Here is a 16420-nt window from a genome sequence, read left to right as displayed (position 1 = left end):
CTGATATAATGTGTGTCAACTATATTCAAATTATAATTTTAATTGCTTTTGCTTTAAATGTTGACATGTTATTTCTCAGTGATGGGTCCATAGGAATCTGTTATATTTTCTGTTCGCTTTTTATATGTTAAAATACTTCATAATTTTAATAAAAAGCAAAGTCAGTTTTGCTTTAAGTTGGTAAAAGTAGATACTTGAGTCATAATTTTCCTTTAATGGCAGATTAGCGTTACAAATAATGTTGTATTTGACATACTAATCCATATGATATTTTAAAGATACTATAAAGGTAAAGTATTGAGCTTTTTTAAATGATGCAAAAAAATGTATGATTTATTCCCTTTACCTCATACCGTATATTTATGATACCATAGGTACCTGCAAGATGTGGAGTTACAGTCCGAGACAGTCTAAAGAAAGCTCTGATGATGAGAGGTCTAATCCCAGAGTGCTGTGCTGTTTACAGAATTCAGGATGGGTATGGTTTGTATGTGATGTGAAATTTTCTTTAAAAAGGAAAAAGAAAACCTCACACATTAAACTTCCGGGTTTTCTGTAGCAGCTTTACCCAAACCTGGGGTATTGAAATTTAACTTTGGAAAAAAAATATTAAGTTAGCCTAAAGAAAACTTGCAGGCCTTTTGAGGAGTTAACTTAGATATTTTGTGTGATGATAGTGTTTGTTACTCTGATCAAATACTTTATTTGGAGTGTGAGATTCAGTGTGGCTTATTTGAATAATGGACTCTTCCCCACTCCCCTGTTTTTAATATACACTCATAGTTTCACAAAAGGGTTATCAAAATTAACATTTTATATTAAACTATTTTTCTTTCAGAAAAGTATCTAAAATTGTGCCAAGATCCCAGCCCCCCCCCCAAATGAATCCTATCTAAAATATATATATATATCCTTTTGGGGGCATGTTGTCCCTTGAGTGCTCTTTTTTTTTTTTTTTTTTTTAATGGATAGATAAATCCGTGCCTCTGATTTTATTTTATTTTATTTTATTTTATTTTATTTTATTTTATTTTATTTTATTTTTTTGAGGAGGGGACCCTAGGAACAATCAATTTTCTGCTGTTGTAGGTCTTTTCTGGAGCTGGCTTGAAGAAAAGAGTACATCTCTTTACCCTGCTGTTTGTCCAAGAGTGATACATTTATTTGGGGTAAACTTAAAAATTAATTTATTGCCATTTAAATTTCTAACGATGGAAGACCAGGGAGCCAACTCTCCCTCACCATTACTAGCCCCTCAATAACCAATTTTCATGTCTTCAGCATGAGGTATATGAAGATTTTTAGATATGATAACCAAGAAAAGCTATTTCTATACTTTTCAGAGAGAAGAAACCGATTGGCTGGGACACTGATATTTCCTGGCTCACTGGAGAGGAACTACATGTAGAAGTGTTGGAAAATGTCCCGCTTACCACACACAACTTTGTATGTACTTTTACATTTTTTCCAAATTTCAAAAGCATTCAAATTCTTGCATATGAATTTTTGTTTAGGGAATATGAAATATGGATGCATAATTTTGAGACTGATATTTTACCTAAGTTGAAAATCAGTTCTGTTCTTTAAAAAATTTGTATTTAAACTAAAGAGTTTTATTTTCTTTTTAATTTGAAAAAGTAATAGATGTCTTTCAATAAAAAGAGCTGAAAAGAAAATCTGAATGGTACAAAAGTATATCAGATGAGGAAAGGAAAATACCTAATAGGGTAAACACTTGTTAATTATTGTGTAGTCTTCCAAACTTTCTGCTTGTACAAACGTGCTTATACTTTGAGAGCCCAAAGTTCTCTCCATTCTCTTTTTTTCTCCCTTCCCTTCATTTCCATTTCTTTCCTAAAACTAAAAATGGAGTCCTGTTCTGTGTGATAGTCTTCACCTTAACCAAAAAAAAAAAAAAAAAAAAAAGATTAAACAGTCCATCATGGATGTCTTTCCACATCAGTACACTTGGCTTTATGTTTATAGTGATTGCATAATAGTCCATAAGAGTATGAATTCAGTATATTTATATTTAACCATCCTCTATTAACAGACATTTAAGGTTTTTTTTAATCTCTTTTGTACAGGGCTAAACAGAATCTTTTTGCATACATCTTAATACACTTGTGTAAATGTTTCTGAAGGGTGAGTTAATGGAAATGGACTAGCTGTCCTTGAGGACCTCTCCCTTCATCTGGTTTTTGCATTTGCTGGAATCTAGCCTAAACTAAGTGTCACCAGCATGATACCTGGAATGTGGAGCATCTCCATCTTAGAGAGGAGGATATAGTGCCCAGAGCTTGAGAACCTACCCTCTGAAAGGGTAAGGCAGAAGCCAGGAGTAGAATGATCTATAAGGCAGGAATGCTTTTCTTACTTCCTATTGGAATTTTGACCATAGTTTATTTTTTCTAGATGGATAGATAGCTAGTTATTGCTTCCCTTTCGGCATCAAGCGCTTTCCCGTGTGCTTTGGTGATCAGTATAGCTGGACTCCTAAAGCAGACGAGTAACGAGCTGATTTCCTTGGGGATTTGTGTTTTCAGGGCTCCATTAGTGGTGAATAAGTGCCTTCAATAAGGCATCTTTTCAATGAGTGTTGTCAGTCAGATTTACTATGTAGCGAATAGTTTTGTAATGATGACCTAGCAAGTTCATTACTATTGATTTTTTTTAATTTGTAGAATTTCAGATGGATAAATCTGAAGATAATTTTAAGTTTTTAGGAATCCAAAAACAATAGAGGTTACATTTCATGAAGATTACTACTCTTTTTCCTAATTATTTTTCTTGGCTAGAAAGTAGCTGAGAGGTAAGAGACCTAAGTTAACCATAAAATGGTGTTAAAGTGGTGCCTCAAGAAGATCCTTGCTGGAAGAGGATAATGAAAATAAGCTGCAGCCTAGTTCCAGAGTATGGAAATCCTCACAACACAGTTGAAGCCCTGCCACTAAATATTAAGAACTTTCCATTTGCCAACACAGTGTCTGATCTGGGACTCTGACAATGAATAAGAACAAACAATATCCCTGCCTTCGAGTAGACAGGTTTTGAAAAGAACATTTCATAAACACTCTTAATTACTGTGTATGTATAAAGTACAGTAGATGCACAGAGTAGACTCCTAACCTAGCCTTTGGGGAGTGAGGAAGGTTTCCCAAAGGAAGAACTCTCTAAGCTAAGGCCTGAGAGATGAGGGAATAGCAGATGGAGGTAAGGGAAGAGCACTCTCACCAGAGGAAAAGAGGGAGAAAGCATGGGACGTCTCAGTCTTGAAAGAAGTTCAGGGGGAATGGTGTCAAGTTGGAGAGGGGCTGGTTACAGTGTAGCAGGAGTTACAGGTAGAGTAAGAAGAATCCAGCTCCTAGTAGTCCTTGTAAGGCACATTAAAGATTTACACTTCCCTTTAAAATAATTGGAAATTGATTGTGATCAAGGGAGACATGTGGGTTTGTGTTTTAGAACAATTGCACTGAGTGTCATGTAGAGGCAAGAGTAAAAGCAAGTGTTCTACTTAAGAGAGAGAATTCCTTTGCTTCCCTGTGCTGGATTTCCTGGCAATTCAAGGAATGCTGCTTATCCTCCCAGTTTCCTGGAGTCCATTATAAAAGCAGTTCCTATGGTATTCGCCTACATTTCAGGAGTCCCTGGGAACTGCCAGGGTGGAGGCAGCAGGAGAGGTAGAAAAACAAGAAAATATACCTTCCTGTAATCACTTTTATTGACAAAGGTATATTCCCAGGTCCAATTATATGTCACAATTTATACTCAAATGCATTCCCACATTTGTTTCTCCTCATTTTAGCTCCTCTCTGCTTTCTTCTCTCCTCCCCTCCTGCCCTATTTGGTTTTCTTCTTCACATACACAAATAGTCTGGTACACGTAGTTTTCAAGTAGAATCAGTAGCTGGAAGAAAGACTGCAAGCGAGTAGATTAATGAAAAGAGAAATTAGAGCTTCATGAAACTTAACAGATTATTAGGTGAGTGAGAAATGGAGAGGATAAGGGAGGCTCAGAGGACTGTAAAATGCTGATTCCTGGGAACACGTTTTATATTTTTCTGTGCTTTATTTTCTGAAATTCCGCAAGAAATACAAAAAAACACTTGCTTTGACAAATATTAGCTAACATAAATGTTAAAGATTTTCTAATTTCTTTTATATCCAGAGACAAACAGAACAGTAACAAAACTAAAAACAGGCAGTTGCCTTTGTATCCCCTAGAAAGTGCTACATACCCCAAAAGGTAAAGCAAACAAGAGCCACTCTTAAAATTACCTGAATGTTGCAAAAACCCTAGAGTGCCTGATGTGCTAAGATGTCATTTTCCTGATGAGACATTATTTTTGAAAACTTTTTATCCTGTTAAATGCATGTTTACTGAAAAAAGTTTGGTAAACTGTGGGTATTGAAATCAACTTAATGGATCATAAAAAAACATTCCCATATAATAGGAAGTCCTGATATATATTATATATAGTCAGGGTAAATTTTAGTGTCTGAATATAGGGGTGTCCTGGGTCATGATGTAAAATGTGTTTCTTATTATTGTTAGTGATGAAAACTATCTGAGAAAAAGGTGAATAAAGAATACACACAGCAGGGGCGCCTGGGTGGCTCAGTGGGTTAAGCCTCTGCCTTTGGCTCAGGTCGTGATCTCAGGGTCCTGGGATCAAGCCCCACATCGGGCTCTCTGCTTAGCAGGGAGCCTGCTTCCCCCCCACCCTCTCTCTGCCTCTCTGCCTACTGGTCTCTGTCAAATAAATAAATAAAATCTTTAAATACACACACACACACAGCAAAGACAAAGGACAAAATAGAGTCACGCATGCTCTCACCACTCTGAAGTAGCCACTGTTAACATTTTGGTGTTTCTCTTACGTTTTCTGCTTATTCTATACCCAAAACAGATACACTAAGAATAATTTCTGGCTTCAATAGTTATTGTAGTAGAGCCTCCCTAACACCATTCTTTTATGTGACCTCTGTGTAAGTCATTTGCCTTCTGACATGGAGTTCTTCCATGTTGCCTTTTAAGTTTCCTGGAGAGGAGTGTTCACAAATTGAGGTGTTCTAATCCTCTAACAAACCAGTAATTAGTTAGAAGTGGTTCTTACTGTCTTTTAGGTGATTTTCCTGTCCTGTAGCCTTGTTAGTTTCTGTTTTGAAAGCTCTTTGAGGGGCGCCTGGGTGGCTCAGTGGGTTAAGCCGCTGCCTTCGGCTCAGGTCATGATCCCAGGTCCTGGGTTTGAGCCCCACATCGGGCTTTCTGCTCAGCAGGGAGCCTGCTTCCTCCTCTCTCTCTGCCTGCCTCTCTGCTTACTTGTGATTTCTCTCTGTCAAATAAATAAATAAAAATCTTAAAAAAAAAAAAAAAAGAAAGAAAGCTCTTTGAGTGATTATCTTCCCATTACTAAGTAGTTACTTTAAGCCATAGTTTCTTGCTTTACCAACTTCAGCCACCATTTACTGATTCCAAAGGGAATTAGTTCATTTGTAGCATTACATTTCTTCTTTCTTCTTCCCCTTCTGCAGTGTGATTTGTTGGTGGTGGTGGTTGGTTTTTGGGGCGGGATCCTCTGTTGGATACCTTTGTATCTTTAAGTAATAGAAGGATACCATTGCTTCTTGTTCTGTCAGCACCAGTAAGCATCTCTTAACTCCTTTCTTTGTACCATTACTAAAGTATGCCCTTACCCTTCCTTTCATCCCTGATCCCTCCTTCTATTCATCATCTCTGTTTTGACTTTTATGAAGTCAAGCTTGAAAATAGTTTCCAGTTATCATCTCTGTTTTGACTTTTATGGAGTCAAGCTTGAAAATAGTTTCCAGTCTTTTACTCACTTTACATCTTCTCGACTTCTGAGTTTTATAATAGTAGTATTGGGTGGGAGATAAATACATATAGTCCATCTATTGTCTTGAACCCCTCCCCGGTTTTCATTTTAATATCTTCTTATGTAAGGCACTCTCATGATATGAACATATTAAAGATTTGTTATTTTAAGCAAGAGAGTAAATAAGTTGATTTCTGAGAAGATTCTTGCAAGTTTTTGAAATTCTCTATGGTGTTTTTTACTTTGCAGGTACGGAAAACTTTTTTCACCTTAGCATTTTGTGACTTTTGTCGAAAGCTGCTTTTCCAGGGTTTTCGCTGTCAAACATGTGGTTATAAATTTCACCAGCGTTGTAGTACAGAGGTTCCACTGATGTGTGTTAATTATGACCAACTTGAGTAAGTAATCAAAGAAGTCTCTTTTCTACCGACATTTTACTTTTCTTTATGTGAAACTAGTGTATATTAGAGCCTGGGAACTTTCTGTCCAGTAGAGTTATGGGGAATTTAAAAAGGATGCCTGGAGAATATGCTGTAGTATAGCCATTACTGCTCTCCTGAATTGTAATTCTGATTAAGCTATACATCTCATTTATGTCTTAAACCCTCTTTTAATTAATAAAGATCCCTTGCCCATAGACATCATTTTTAGATGGTTTTTGGGAGGAGAGTGGGTGTGATTTCAATTAAGTTAACCATTGTATTTTTGGATCACAGATCGGGGTTCTGGTTCTATCACTATTTTGTAAATTATATGTATTCTCTCTCTCTCTTTCTCTCTCCGTCTCTTTCTCTGTCCTTCAACCTCCCCTGCCCAGTTTATTTAAAAGTAAGATATAAAATCTTTGTACCCAGTGTATCTCTTTCTAAAATTTCTATTTGCTTTATGCCGGAGTTTCTGTAATAGACTAGACTAAGTCTATCGTAATCTTTTTTGTTGTTGCTGCTACTACTGCTAAGGTCTTTTTACTTTTCTCAATCACTTGAGCAAAGAGAATTCAGCTCTATAAAGTATGTTATAATGATGTAATCTGAGAGGGTAGATATATTTTCTTCTAATTCCTTAACCATACAGCATGATTTTTCCTCTCTAATATATAGAAATTCGCTGTATAGAGCAATTAGTTTTAGATTATAAGCTTGCTTTTCAAAGTACAATGTAATTTTTTTTTTAATAAGCCTTCAGGCAAAAACACAACTAATTGAATTTAACAGTCATTTCTGAAAGTAGAATTTGATCCCAAATATTTCTGTTAACTCTATAATGTATTCTGGTGTATGAAGCTTCTGGGTTTTGCACAAGTTAGGTTTGTTTTGTTTTGTTTTTGTTTTTGCCTCACAGTTTGCTGTTTGTCTCCAAGTTCTTTGAACACCACCCAATACCACAGGAGGAGGCCTCCATAGCAGAGACTGCCCTTACGTCCGGATCATCCCCTTCTGCTCCCCCCTCCGATTCTACTGGGTATGACTTGACTCCTGCTGTTCAATGACAGTGCTTTTTGAGCTGGTTTCTTTTGGATCTTTTGGTTAATTATAAACCTTTCCAACTACTTGGATTGTTAAATTAAGGATTTTTCTTCAGGTAACTTATTTTATCACATCAGGCAAATTCGTACATGCATTTGTTAAGAGTCCCTGCCTTGTGCTCATCACTTTATTAGGTAATGTTAAATATAGAAGTATATGACCCCCCGTTTAGAAAAGTAGCATTGACCAGTGAGACAATGGCAAACAATTTAAAAATTGTATATAATTATAGTCTACAGTTTCTCAGATGCTATGATATTTTAAACCATGTGAGGACATAAATATGATCATGTTTCCCGTAAACAGGAGAAAAGCAGAGTAGTCAAAAATATTTAATGAAGAAATGGGATTTGAACTGAACTTTGAAGAATTCTAGAATCTGAATGAATCCAGGGAATAAAAAGCATGGTGGTGGGTTGGTGAGGGAGAAATAGCATAAACAAAGGGAATGGGGAGAAAGGATGGATATGTGTAAAGAAAAATATTAATAGTATTAGTTGTGGAAGATAAAGGTAAAACTGACTTTAAAGGTGATATAAAGCACCATATATTCAAGCTTCATAGGAGGGAAAAAAAAAGATGATGATGAGTAACAGATATTAGTGTTTTGGAGAATTTCTTACGTAGGTCTGCTTTCTCTTTACCTTTTGGATTTGAGACAGAATAAATTATGCTGTATTTGGAAGCATATGTTTTAAAAAAATGTCCCCACATACCATTCTGTTCTATAATATTCCAGAGATCATTAGTTAAGATCATGAATATTTATTGTCAGTTTGAACCCTACTTCCTTCCTCTCTTTACAATGTAATGCTATCTTTTCTGCCTAAAGACAGAAAAAAATAAGTGGACGATCCTGAGACCTGTAATTTTACAAAGCCAACCTTTCTAGAGGTTTCATAGGCTAGAAAAATTAGCAAAAGATTTGTATTAAAGACTGGATGCTTTTATCTACTTTGGAACACTAGAAAATGCAGTCTTTTTTTTTTTTGGTCAGGTTGTAACAGTTACCTGGTCTGTTGGAGTCCTTTTATTCCTACTGTCTCTATTGTTAGTTTTATAGTACCTGGGTCTTTCTTAGATCAAAGTGTTGTTATTGTTTGTTTTGGTTTTTAATTAATATTTTGGCTATGGCATTTACTCCTGGCAGGTCCCAGTTCTGTGAGCAGCGTTACAGAACACCACAATGAAATTAACATGGTCTTTCTGAAGGTTTATAATGGTAATGATCCAGACAGTTACCTTCCATTGAAAGGTTGCTATCTTAAAACTGAGAACCATTTGCTTATGCCACGAGTATTTTATTTATAACTAAACCAAAGTACATTCTGGTCTTGAGCAAGTGATAAGAAAGGTGTTCTAACTTTGGTTTTCCTGATGCTTTTATGTCACAAGTGTCTGTATGTGCCTATGAAAAGATAGAAGCCAATCCTGTCTATACTGCTTTTCCTTTGCATTTTGTTAATAGTACTTATAACAACTGTAGTGCTCATGAAATACATATAATAATGGATGTAACCAAGAAATATTGAAGTGATACATTGGCCAGTTTGTACCTCCATTTCTGCTTTTTAAAAATGCTGTGGGATGTTTGAGTATTTGAAAAGTCAGTGTTTTAAAATTTGCATATTGCTGAACAGAAGTAGTCACTTTGCTTCAAAACTTTTAATACTCTTAAAAAAACTTTTAAGATTTCTAGATTGAGGGACGCCTGGGTGGCTCAGTTGGTTAAGCAGCTGCCTTCGGCTCAGGTCATGATCCCAGCATCCTGGGATCTAGTCCCACATCGGGCTCCTTGATCATCAGGGAGCCTGCTTCTCCCTCTGCCTCTGCCTGCCATTCTCTCTGCCTGTGCTCGCTCTCTCTCCCTCTCTCTCTCTGACAAATAAATAAAATCTTTAAAAAAAAAAAGATTTCTAGATTGAAAAATGAGATATAAACTAACTGGTAATTTGCTGAAGGGTTTTAAAGGTAACATTTTTTCTCTTTTTAATCTAATACTGCTTTGAAGAGGTTTGCAGCAAAATAGATAGAGGTGTCGGGAGAAAACCAGTTTGCTGGCTCCCAACATATTTCATAGGGTATAAATCGTCTTGGTCCAGGTAAAGACATCCCAGTATGGAAACTGAATTTTATCAGTTCCCACAAATGATGAGAATTATTAGAGATAAAGTGGTTTACAGTGACCGGAATTTAGAAAAGACTAAATCAGAATTCCAGGTAAATTCATTTCCATGAGAAATATAGCTGTGTATAGACCAAAGTTCGTATGTTGGATGGAGCAGACTCTGTCTGCTTTTAGAAGATATTTGTGACAAACCAAATTATAATCCAAAGATTGCTTTTGTTAAGCATGGGATTAGTACATGACTCAGATGTTTAATGGTACCAGGACATAGCTACTTGCAGTTTTATCCAGAGTTATATATTTGCTGTCAGGGCTAGGAAGATTGACCTTATATGCCTTCTACTGGGTGGTGGTAGATACCAGCTGTCAAATAGACTCTTTCTGAGTTTGTGTAATATGCAAGATATCATCTTTTTCTTACATATCTGTTCATCTCTTTAGGTAATAAAATCGCTCATATTAAATCCAGGTTTTGCTTTTCCTACTTCTGGACCAGTGCCCTTTGAATACATGTTCTGCTTTGTTATAAAACTACACATTGCAGTAAAAATCTTAATTTAGTGACTTTCAGGAATGACTGGCTATCATTTAGGCCTGTGCCAGATCAATTATATTAATTAGACTCCCTCTACAACTGTAGTTAATTCAAGCTCTTTCCACTTTTAAGTCCTAACTTAAACTAACTATGCTATTGACTTGAGACTTTAAATCAGCTATGGTTTTTTAAAAGTAGGTGCATTTTCCAAAACTTTAAAAAAAAAAGTTTTGTGATTTTTACATTCTTTTTACATTCTGTTCCCCAAACACCTCAGCACAAGGCATATGTTGGCTGCCTAAAACAAAGAGAGCCCTGTCACAAACTAAAAATTTCTCAGTAATTAATAGAGTAAAAAGGACAAGTGGAGCATGGTAACTTTTCTGAAGGCCAGATCCATCAGTTTTAGCCTGTAATTCTCATTGGGTGATACTAATTTTTTAAAGTACATAATCTTTTATTTTATTTCAGTTCTAAGTGGACTCCATTTATAAGAACAGATAAACTCAAAATTTCTTTCTCTGCCCTTTCTCTTCAGAGAGTCAAACTGTAAACTGGTGTGGTTCAGGTTTTGTTAATGTGCTTTATTCAGAACCTTTTAAAGATTTTATTTATTTATTTAACAGAGAGAGAGCCATCACAAGTAGAGAGGCAGGCAAAGAAAGAAAGGGAAGCAGGCTCCCTGCTGAGCAGAGAGCCTAATGCTGGGCTCGATCCCAGGACTCTGGGATCATGACCTGAGTCAGAGGCAGAGGCTTAACCCACTGAGCCACCCAGGCGCCCCTATTCAGAACCAAAAAAAAAAAAAAAACAAAAAACTTTTTGTCGTTGTTTGGCTTCTTTGGCCCTTCAAACCTCTGTCTATTCCTTTTGTACTATATTTTCTTCCAATTCCTCTCTAAACCCTGTCCACTCACAAAATGTCTTTGTATTCCTCCACATTGTCTTTCTGGCTATGTCTTAATAATCACTTATTACAGAGATTGCATAAAATGGGGTAGAATGATAACCAATCTCTATGGAGAGGCTGTTAGCATTGTGTCATTCATTGGTCTTCATGGAGCTCACTGAGACAACTGTACCTCCTCTATCACATGATATCCCCCTCCCAATTCCTTGGCTATCCCTTCTGAGGGACCTAGACTCCTCACTGATGTTTACAATCTCTTTGGAAAACTTCAGTGTGCTCTGTGAGTGCCAGGTTCATTTCAGGGCCGTGAGATATCATAGAATTTATTATTTATCTATAGTACCAAAATCATTCTGTTACCTATTTTGATGATCTCATCAAAAAGCAATTTATTTTTTTTTAAAGATTTTATTTATTTATTTGACAGACAGAGATCACAAGTAGGCAGAGAGAGAGAGGAAGGGAAGCAGGCTCCCTGCTGAGCAGAGAGCCCGATGCGGGGCTCGATCCCAGGACCCTGGGATCATGACCTGAGCCAAAGGCAGCGGCTTTAACCCACTGAGCCACCCAGGCGCCCCCAAAAAGCAATTTTTAAAAAAGATTTTCTTTAATGCTTAACATGTGATTCTTTTTTGTTGCTCGGTTATTGGACATGGTAAAAAGTTTAAAGTATGAGAGATAACACTATAAGGGTCATCTTTTGGATTTGCAAATGGTCTTTTGCTATTGTTCAAGACTTTAATTCAATGCTATGTAAAGCAACAGATACATCTTTCAGGCCCTGAAATCCACAGGTGTATTTTCAAAATATTCATAATTTCCTAATACTTTGCATAAAAATCTCATTTTAGTAACTTCAGCTGTCAGGAAAAGATAAAGGTAGAATAAAATAGCAGATACTATTCAGTCAGTCTCTAGTTAGATACTAGGGATTTTTGTGTAACTTTAGAGAGTTCCTTTAGCTGAGTAACCACAGGTAATTTCTCACCATTTGTAGATTTCCCTGGAGTTTTTTGGATAAGAATCAGTTACCACTCATAGTCCCCAGAGGATCTGCTTGAGCCAAAGCAGCTTTGTCAGTATTAGCTGTAGGCATATATTAGTTTTTTTTAACCCAATTACTGCTAGGTTTTGAATGCTTTATAAGGAAATCTTTATATCATCCATTTTTTTAATGTTATTATCTCTGTAAAGTTGCTCTGAATCTTATCTTTCAATGACTTGATTTTTCCAGGCCCCAAATCCTCACCAGTCCGTCTCCTTCAAAATCCATTCCAATTCCACAGCCTTTCCGACCAGCAGATGAAGATCATCGAAATCAATTTGGACAACGAGACCGGTCCTCATCAGCTCCAAATGTGCATATAAACACAATAGAACCTGTCAATATTGATGTAAGTAATCCAGCATTGTTAGAACTAAAAAAAATTCGAGTGTATTTCTTTTTTGGTGCTATACTTGTAATATAGATCAGAAATGCATGTCAGTTATTATTATCAATAGACTTTTTCATGAATTACTGATCAGAAAAGCTTTGTCATCTTCTCTGATGGTATTAAATACTTAACTGGTGCCGCACTATGGAGTTGTTCTGATTTTTTCCTTACGACATTGTTTGTGCAAAAATCTTATCTTCTTCGTTTGTTTAACAGATAGTCCCTTGGCCATTTTATGGTAACGAAATAGGAATACAACTGCAGGTTTTCTATTAAGATCAATTTGAGATCTTTATCTAAATCTCTAAAAGTACAACTTTGAGTTAAATAACCCTTAAGAACTAATCATTACTTTATGTACAAGACATGCAAAACTACCTTTTACCTTCCTTACTTTTTTGACTCTACTGTTGTATTCCATCTCTCTATATATCATGAATATTTGCATTTTTTTGGTAAAGTTTCTCATTAGATTTTAATCTTTCGTTTTTAAAAACGTATCTTCTCTTGTGTAATCATTGTATCAATTATTTTAACCACCCTTTGGCTGGTCACTCTCGATGTTTTTACTTTTCCACTTTTATCTTGCGCACTGTAACTTACCTTAGTTGCTTCTTCAATTAAATCTTCTTGGTGGCAGAAACCATTCCTAATATTAGCTCACTTGGCCCCTGTCTTAGAACTAAATGCATAAATGATCATCAAAAAAATGTTTGTTTCAGTAAAAGGGTAAGAATATGAAACAGGAAATTTCCCATATTTTAGACCAGGGATCAACAAACTTTTTCTTAAATGGCTAAATACTAAATACTTTAGCTTATGGGTCATATGCTCTCTAATGACAGCTGTTGAATTTTGTCATTGTAGTGTGAGAACAGCCAGATATAATACATTAGAAACAAATGGGTGTGGCTTCATTTCCACAAAACTTTCTTTACAGGATAATCCGATAATTGAGTTACAGAAGATAATAATTTGCCCTTGCTACCTGAGCTGTAGTGGGCTGAGGATCCTGATCTTAGAATTAGGAGTCTCTTCTCCCAGAATTTGTGCTTTCATAGAAAGAATGTAGGTTATCCTTAATCTCTGTAATAAGCAACAAAACACAAAACCCATCAAGCTTGTTTGCCTTGGAAAGTAATTTGTATTTTAAAAGGAAATTAAAATAAATAATAAAAATAATAAATTTTAAAAATGATAAAAATAAAAATAATAAAAATAAAAAGGAAGTTAAAACTGTTTCCCCAGGTAAACAGGGTATTAGAATTAGTGAGGTGATTACTAGTGTGTTAGAAGATGGGAATTTTTCTCATTTTATAGGTATTCCTTATGTGAGTCCTCATAGTTACGAGGTTGGGTAGAGAAGCAAAAAATTGTCCTAACAGGAAAATACTCACTTAGTAACAGACTACTTTAATATTAATCCCCCCACAAACATCCCTCCCCATCTAATACATGGAATTTGCATTCCAGTCCCTTTACATTATTATCCAACATTTCAATGAAAACATAGTGCAGATTGATTGCAAATCTGCCCCCCCACAAAAAGGAAAGATTTTAAAGCTTTTATGAAGACAGTGAAAAAGGACTTTGAAGAACTACTGAAATTACGAAAAGCCACTGAGAAATAAGGAATTCAGTAGAAATAAATTAGTCCAGTTAACAATAGAAAAGATGCAGTGAAATGACAATATAATAGGCTGTTCAAATGAAAATTATTTAAGTATCAAAGGATTGATAGAGACCCTTCAGGGAATTGATGAGGCCCTCTAAAATTTTTATAAAGATTTATTTATTTATTTTAGAAAAAGAGAGCATGAGCAGGTGGAGGGGCAGAGGCAGAGGGAGAGAACCCTCAAGCAAATTTCCTGCTGAGTGTAGAGCCCAACACAGGGCTCCATCTCAGGACCCTGAGATCATATCCTGAGCCAAAACCAAGAGTTAGCCGTTTAACTGAGTCACCCAGGTGTGCCTACAATTTTTATAAAAATGATTATGCTGGGGCGCCTGGGTGGCTCAGTGGGTTAAAGCCTCTGCCTTCAGCTTGGGTCATGATCGCAGGATCCTGGGATCGAGCCCCACATCAGGCTCTCTGCTTCTTCCTCTCTCTCTGCCTACTTCTCTGCCTACTTGTGATCTCCGTCTGTCAAATAAATTAAAAAAAAAAAAATGATTATGCTTGTGATGTAAAAGGTGAATATGACATTGAGGATTTTAGTTCGTGCTATCACAACTTTTGTATTAAGAACAACAACAACAAAAAAAACCTTGATGTCTAAGAATTAGCATTTGAAATTATAACTTAAAGTTTGCTGGGGCACCTGGGTGGCTCAGTTAGTTGCATGGCCGACTCTTGATTTCAGCTGAGGTCATGATCTCTGTTTCCTGGGATCAAACCCTGCATCGGGCTCAGTACTCAGTGTAGATTCTGCTTCAGGATTCTCTCTGTCCCTCTTCCTTTCCCCCACCTTCTTTTTCTCAAATAAATAAATAAATCCTCAAAAAAAAATTTATTAATGTAAAAGTAAAACTTTATTATAGATTTTAATTTCATTTTTCAAGATAAATTTCTAAATTCTGGACTTTGTTCCCACTTTTTTTTTTTTTTTGAGATTTCATTTATTTATTTGACAGAGAAAGAGATCACAAGTAGGCAGAAAGGCAGGCAGAGAGAGAGGGGGAAGCAGCTCCTTGCTAAGCAGAGAGCCCAATGTGGGACTTGATCCCAGGACCCTGAGATGATGACCTGAGCTGAAGGCAGAGGCTTAACCAACTGAGCCACCAAGGCACCCCTCCCACTTTTTACTTTGAAATTTTTTCTCTATTTTTATTGGATTCATTTTAAGTGGCCTTTTCCTAATATCAATTTTTCTCAACTAATAAAGTCTTCCTTTATCTAACTAGACCTGAATACAAAGGAAGAAAAAAGTAGGAGAGGGAAATATGGGAATAATGAGATTGTGAAATAAGAAATCAAATCTTGGGGCACCTGGATGGCTCAGTCATTAAGCATCTGCCAGTGGCTCAGGTCTTGATCCCAGAGGATCAAGCCCTGCCTCAGGCTCCCTGCTCAAGGGGAATCCTGGTCCCTCTCCCACTCCCCCTGCTTGTGTTCCCTATTGCTGTCTCTTTCTCTCTCTGTCAAATAAATAAAATCTTTAAAACAAATAAAATCTTCTCAGGTCTGTTCTCATGATATTCAAAATTATAGCCATTTTTACTTTGAGTACTAACATCCTTTTAGACTATTACCCTCTGGACTTTTTTACATCTCTGTCATCATCTGTTTCCTTGTTCGAAAACTTTGATTGACTTCGCACTGATTATAAGATAATGTATAAATTCTTTAGCATTTTCATTCAATTCAAGTCATTTCATTCAGCTCCAATCATCATTTATCATTTATCATTCTAGTAAACAAGATTGCTTTGACTTGTTTTTGACATACTTGACAGTACTGACTCTGAGAGAGGCAGTATGACAGAATTGGGAATTAAGGATGAATTAGCACAGTCTTTGACCTCAAAGAAGTTACAGTCTAGTGGGTGAATCAGACATATAAATAAAGAGACATGAAGAAGAGGGTAATAAACTCTTAACTTGTTGTATATAAGAGTATTTAACAGAGAAAGGGTAACATTTAGATCACATTGTAAAAGGTGAATGTGTAGGAGTTGATTAAGGACGCTTGGTGGGGGTTTTAGAAGAAAGGACAGTTAAGGACATGGTACGTGCAAAAGTATGGAAGTATCTTTGCATGGGATGTAATTAATAGTTGATATTGTAGGAGTTTAGGGCTCAGGAGAAGGGTGAGGAATGGTAGAAGACAAAACTAGGTAGGTAGAGTCCATACTGAAAGGCGTTGTGTCTTACTTTAAGGTCTCTGTAGGAGTTGGTAGTAGGGAGTTCGAAAAATTTCGAGTGGGAGAGAAAGTGCTCAGCTCTATATTCTGGAAGAATCTTTTGAATTCATGAGAGATTTGTAGGCAAGACTTAGGAATGATATTGAAAATGCCTACTGTTTATGAACGCTTACTTTATGGCAAGT

The 16420-nt window shown here is 36.2% G+C and overlaps 1 protein-coding gene across 6 annotated transcripts in view; it reads left to right on the top strand.

Annotated features, from left to right (window-relative positions):
• The window catches only part of BRAF (B-Raf proto-oncogene, serine/threonine kinase), a 178676-nt gene that overhangs the window by 109100 nt on the left and 53156 nt on the right, over positions 1-16420 (top strand). For all 6 annotated transcript variants that reach the window (XM_047694465.1, XM_047694466.1, XM_047694470.1 and 3 more), the window contains 5 exons: positions 375-478; positions 1344-1446; positions 6087-6235; positions 7179-7298; positions 12171-12330. In XM_047694465.1, the coding sequence (XP_047550421.1) occupies positions 375-478; positions 1344-1446; positions 6087-6235; positions 7179-7298; positions 12171-12330 (636 nt within the window). The remainder of the gene's footprint in view (positions 1-374; positions 479-1343; positions 1447-6086; positions 6236-7178; positions 7299-12170; positions 12331-16420) is intronic.

Source organism: Lutra lutra, chromosome 11 (genome assembly GCF_902655055.1).
Source record: "Lutra lutra chromosome 11, mLutLut1.2, whole genome shotgun sequence".
In the NCBI taxonomy this organism is placed as follows: Eukaryota; Metazoa; Chordata; class Mammalia; order Carnivora; family Mustelidae; genus Lutra; species Lutra lutra.
Note: the sequence above shows the minus strand (reverse complement) of the source record. Positions and strands in the feature narration are given on the sequence as shown.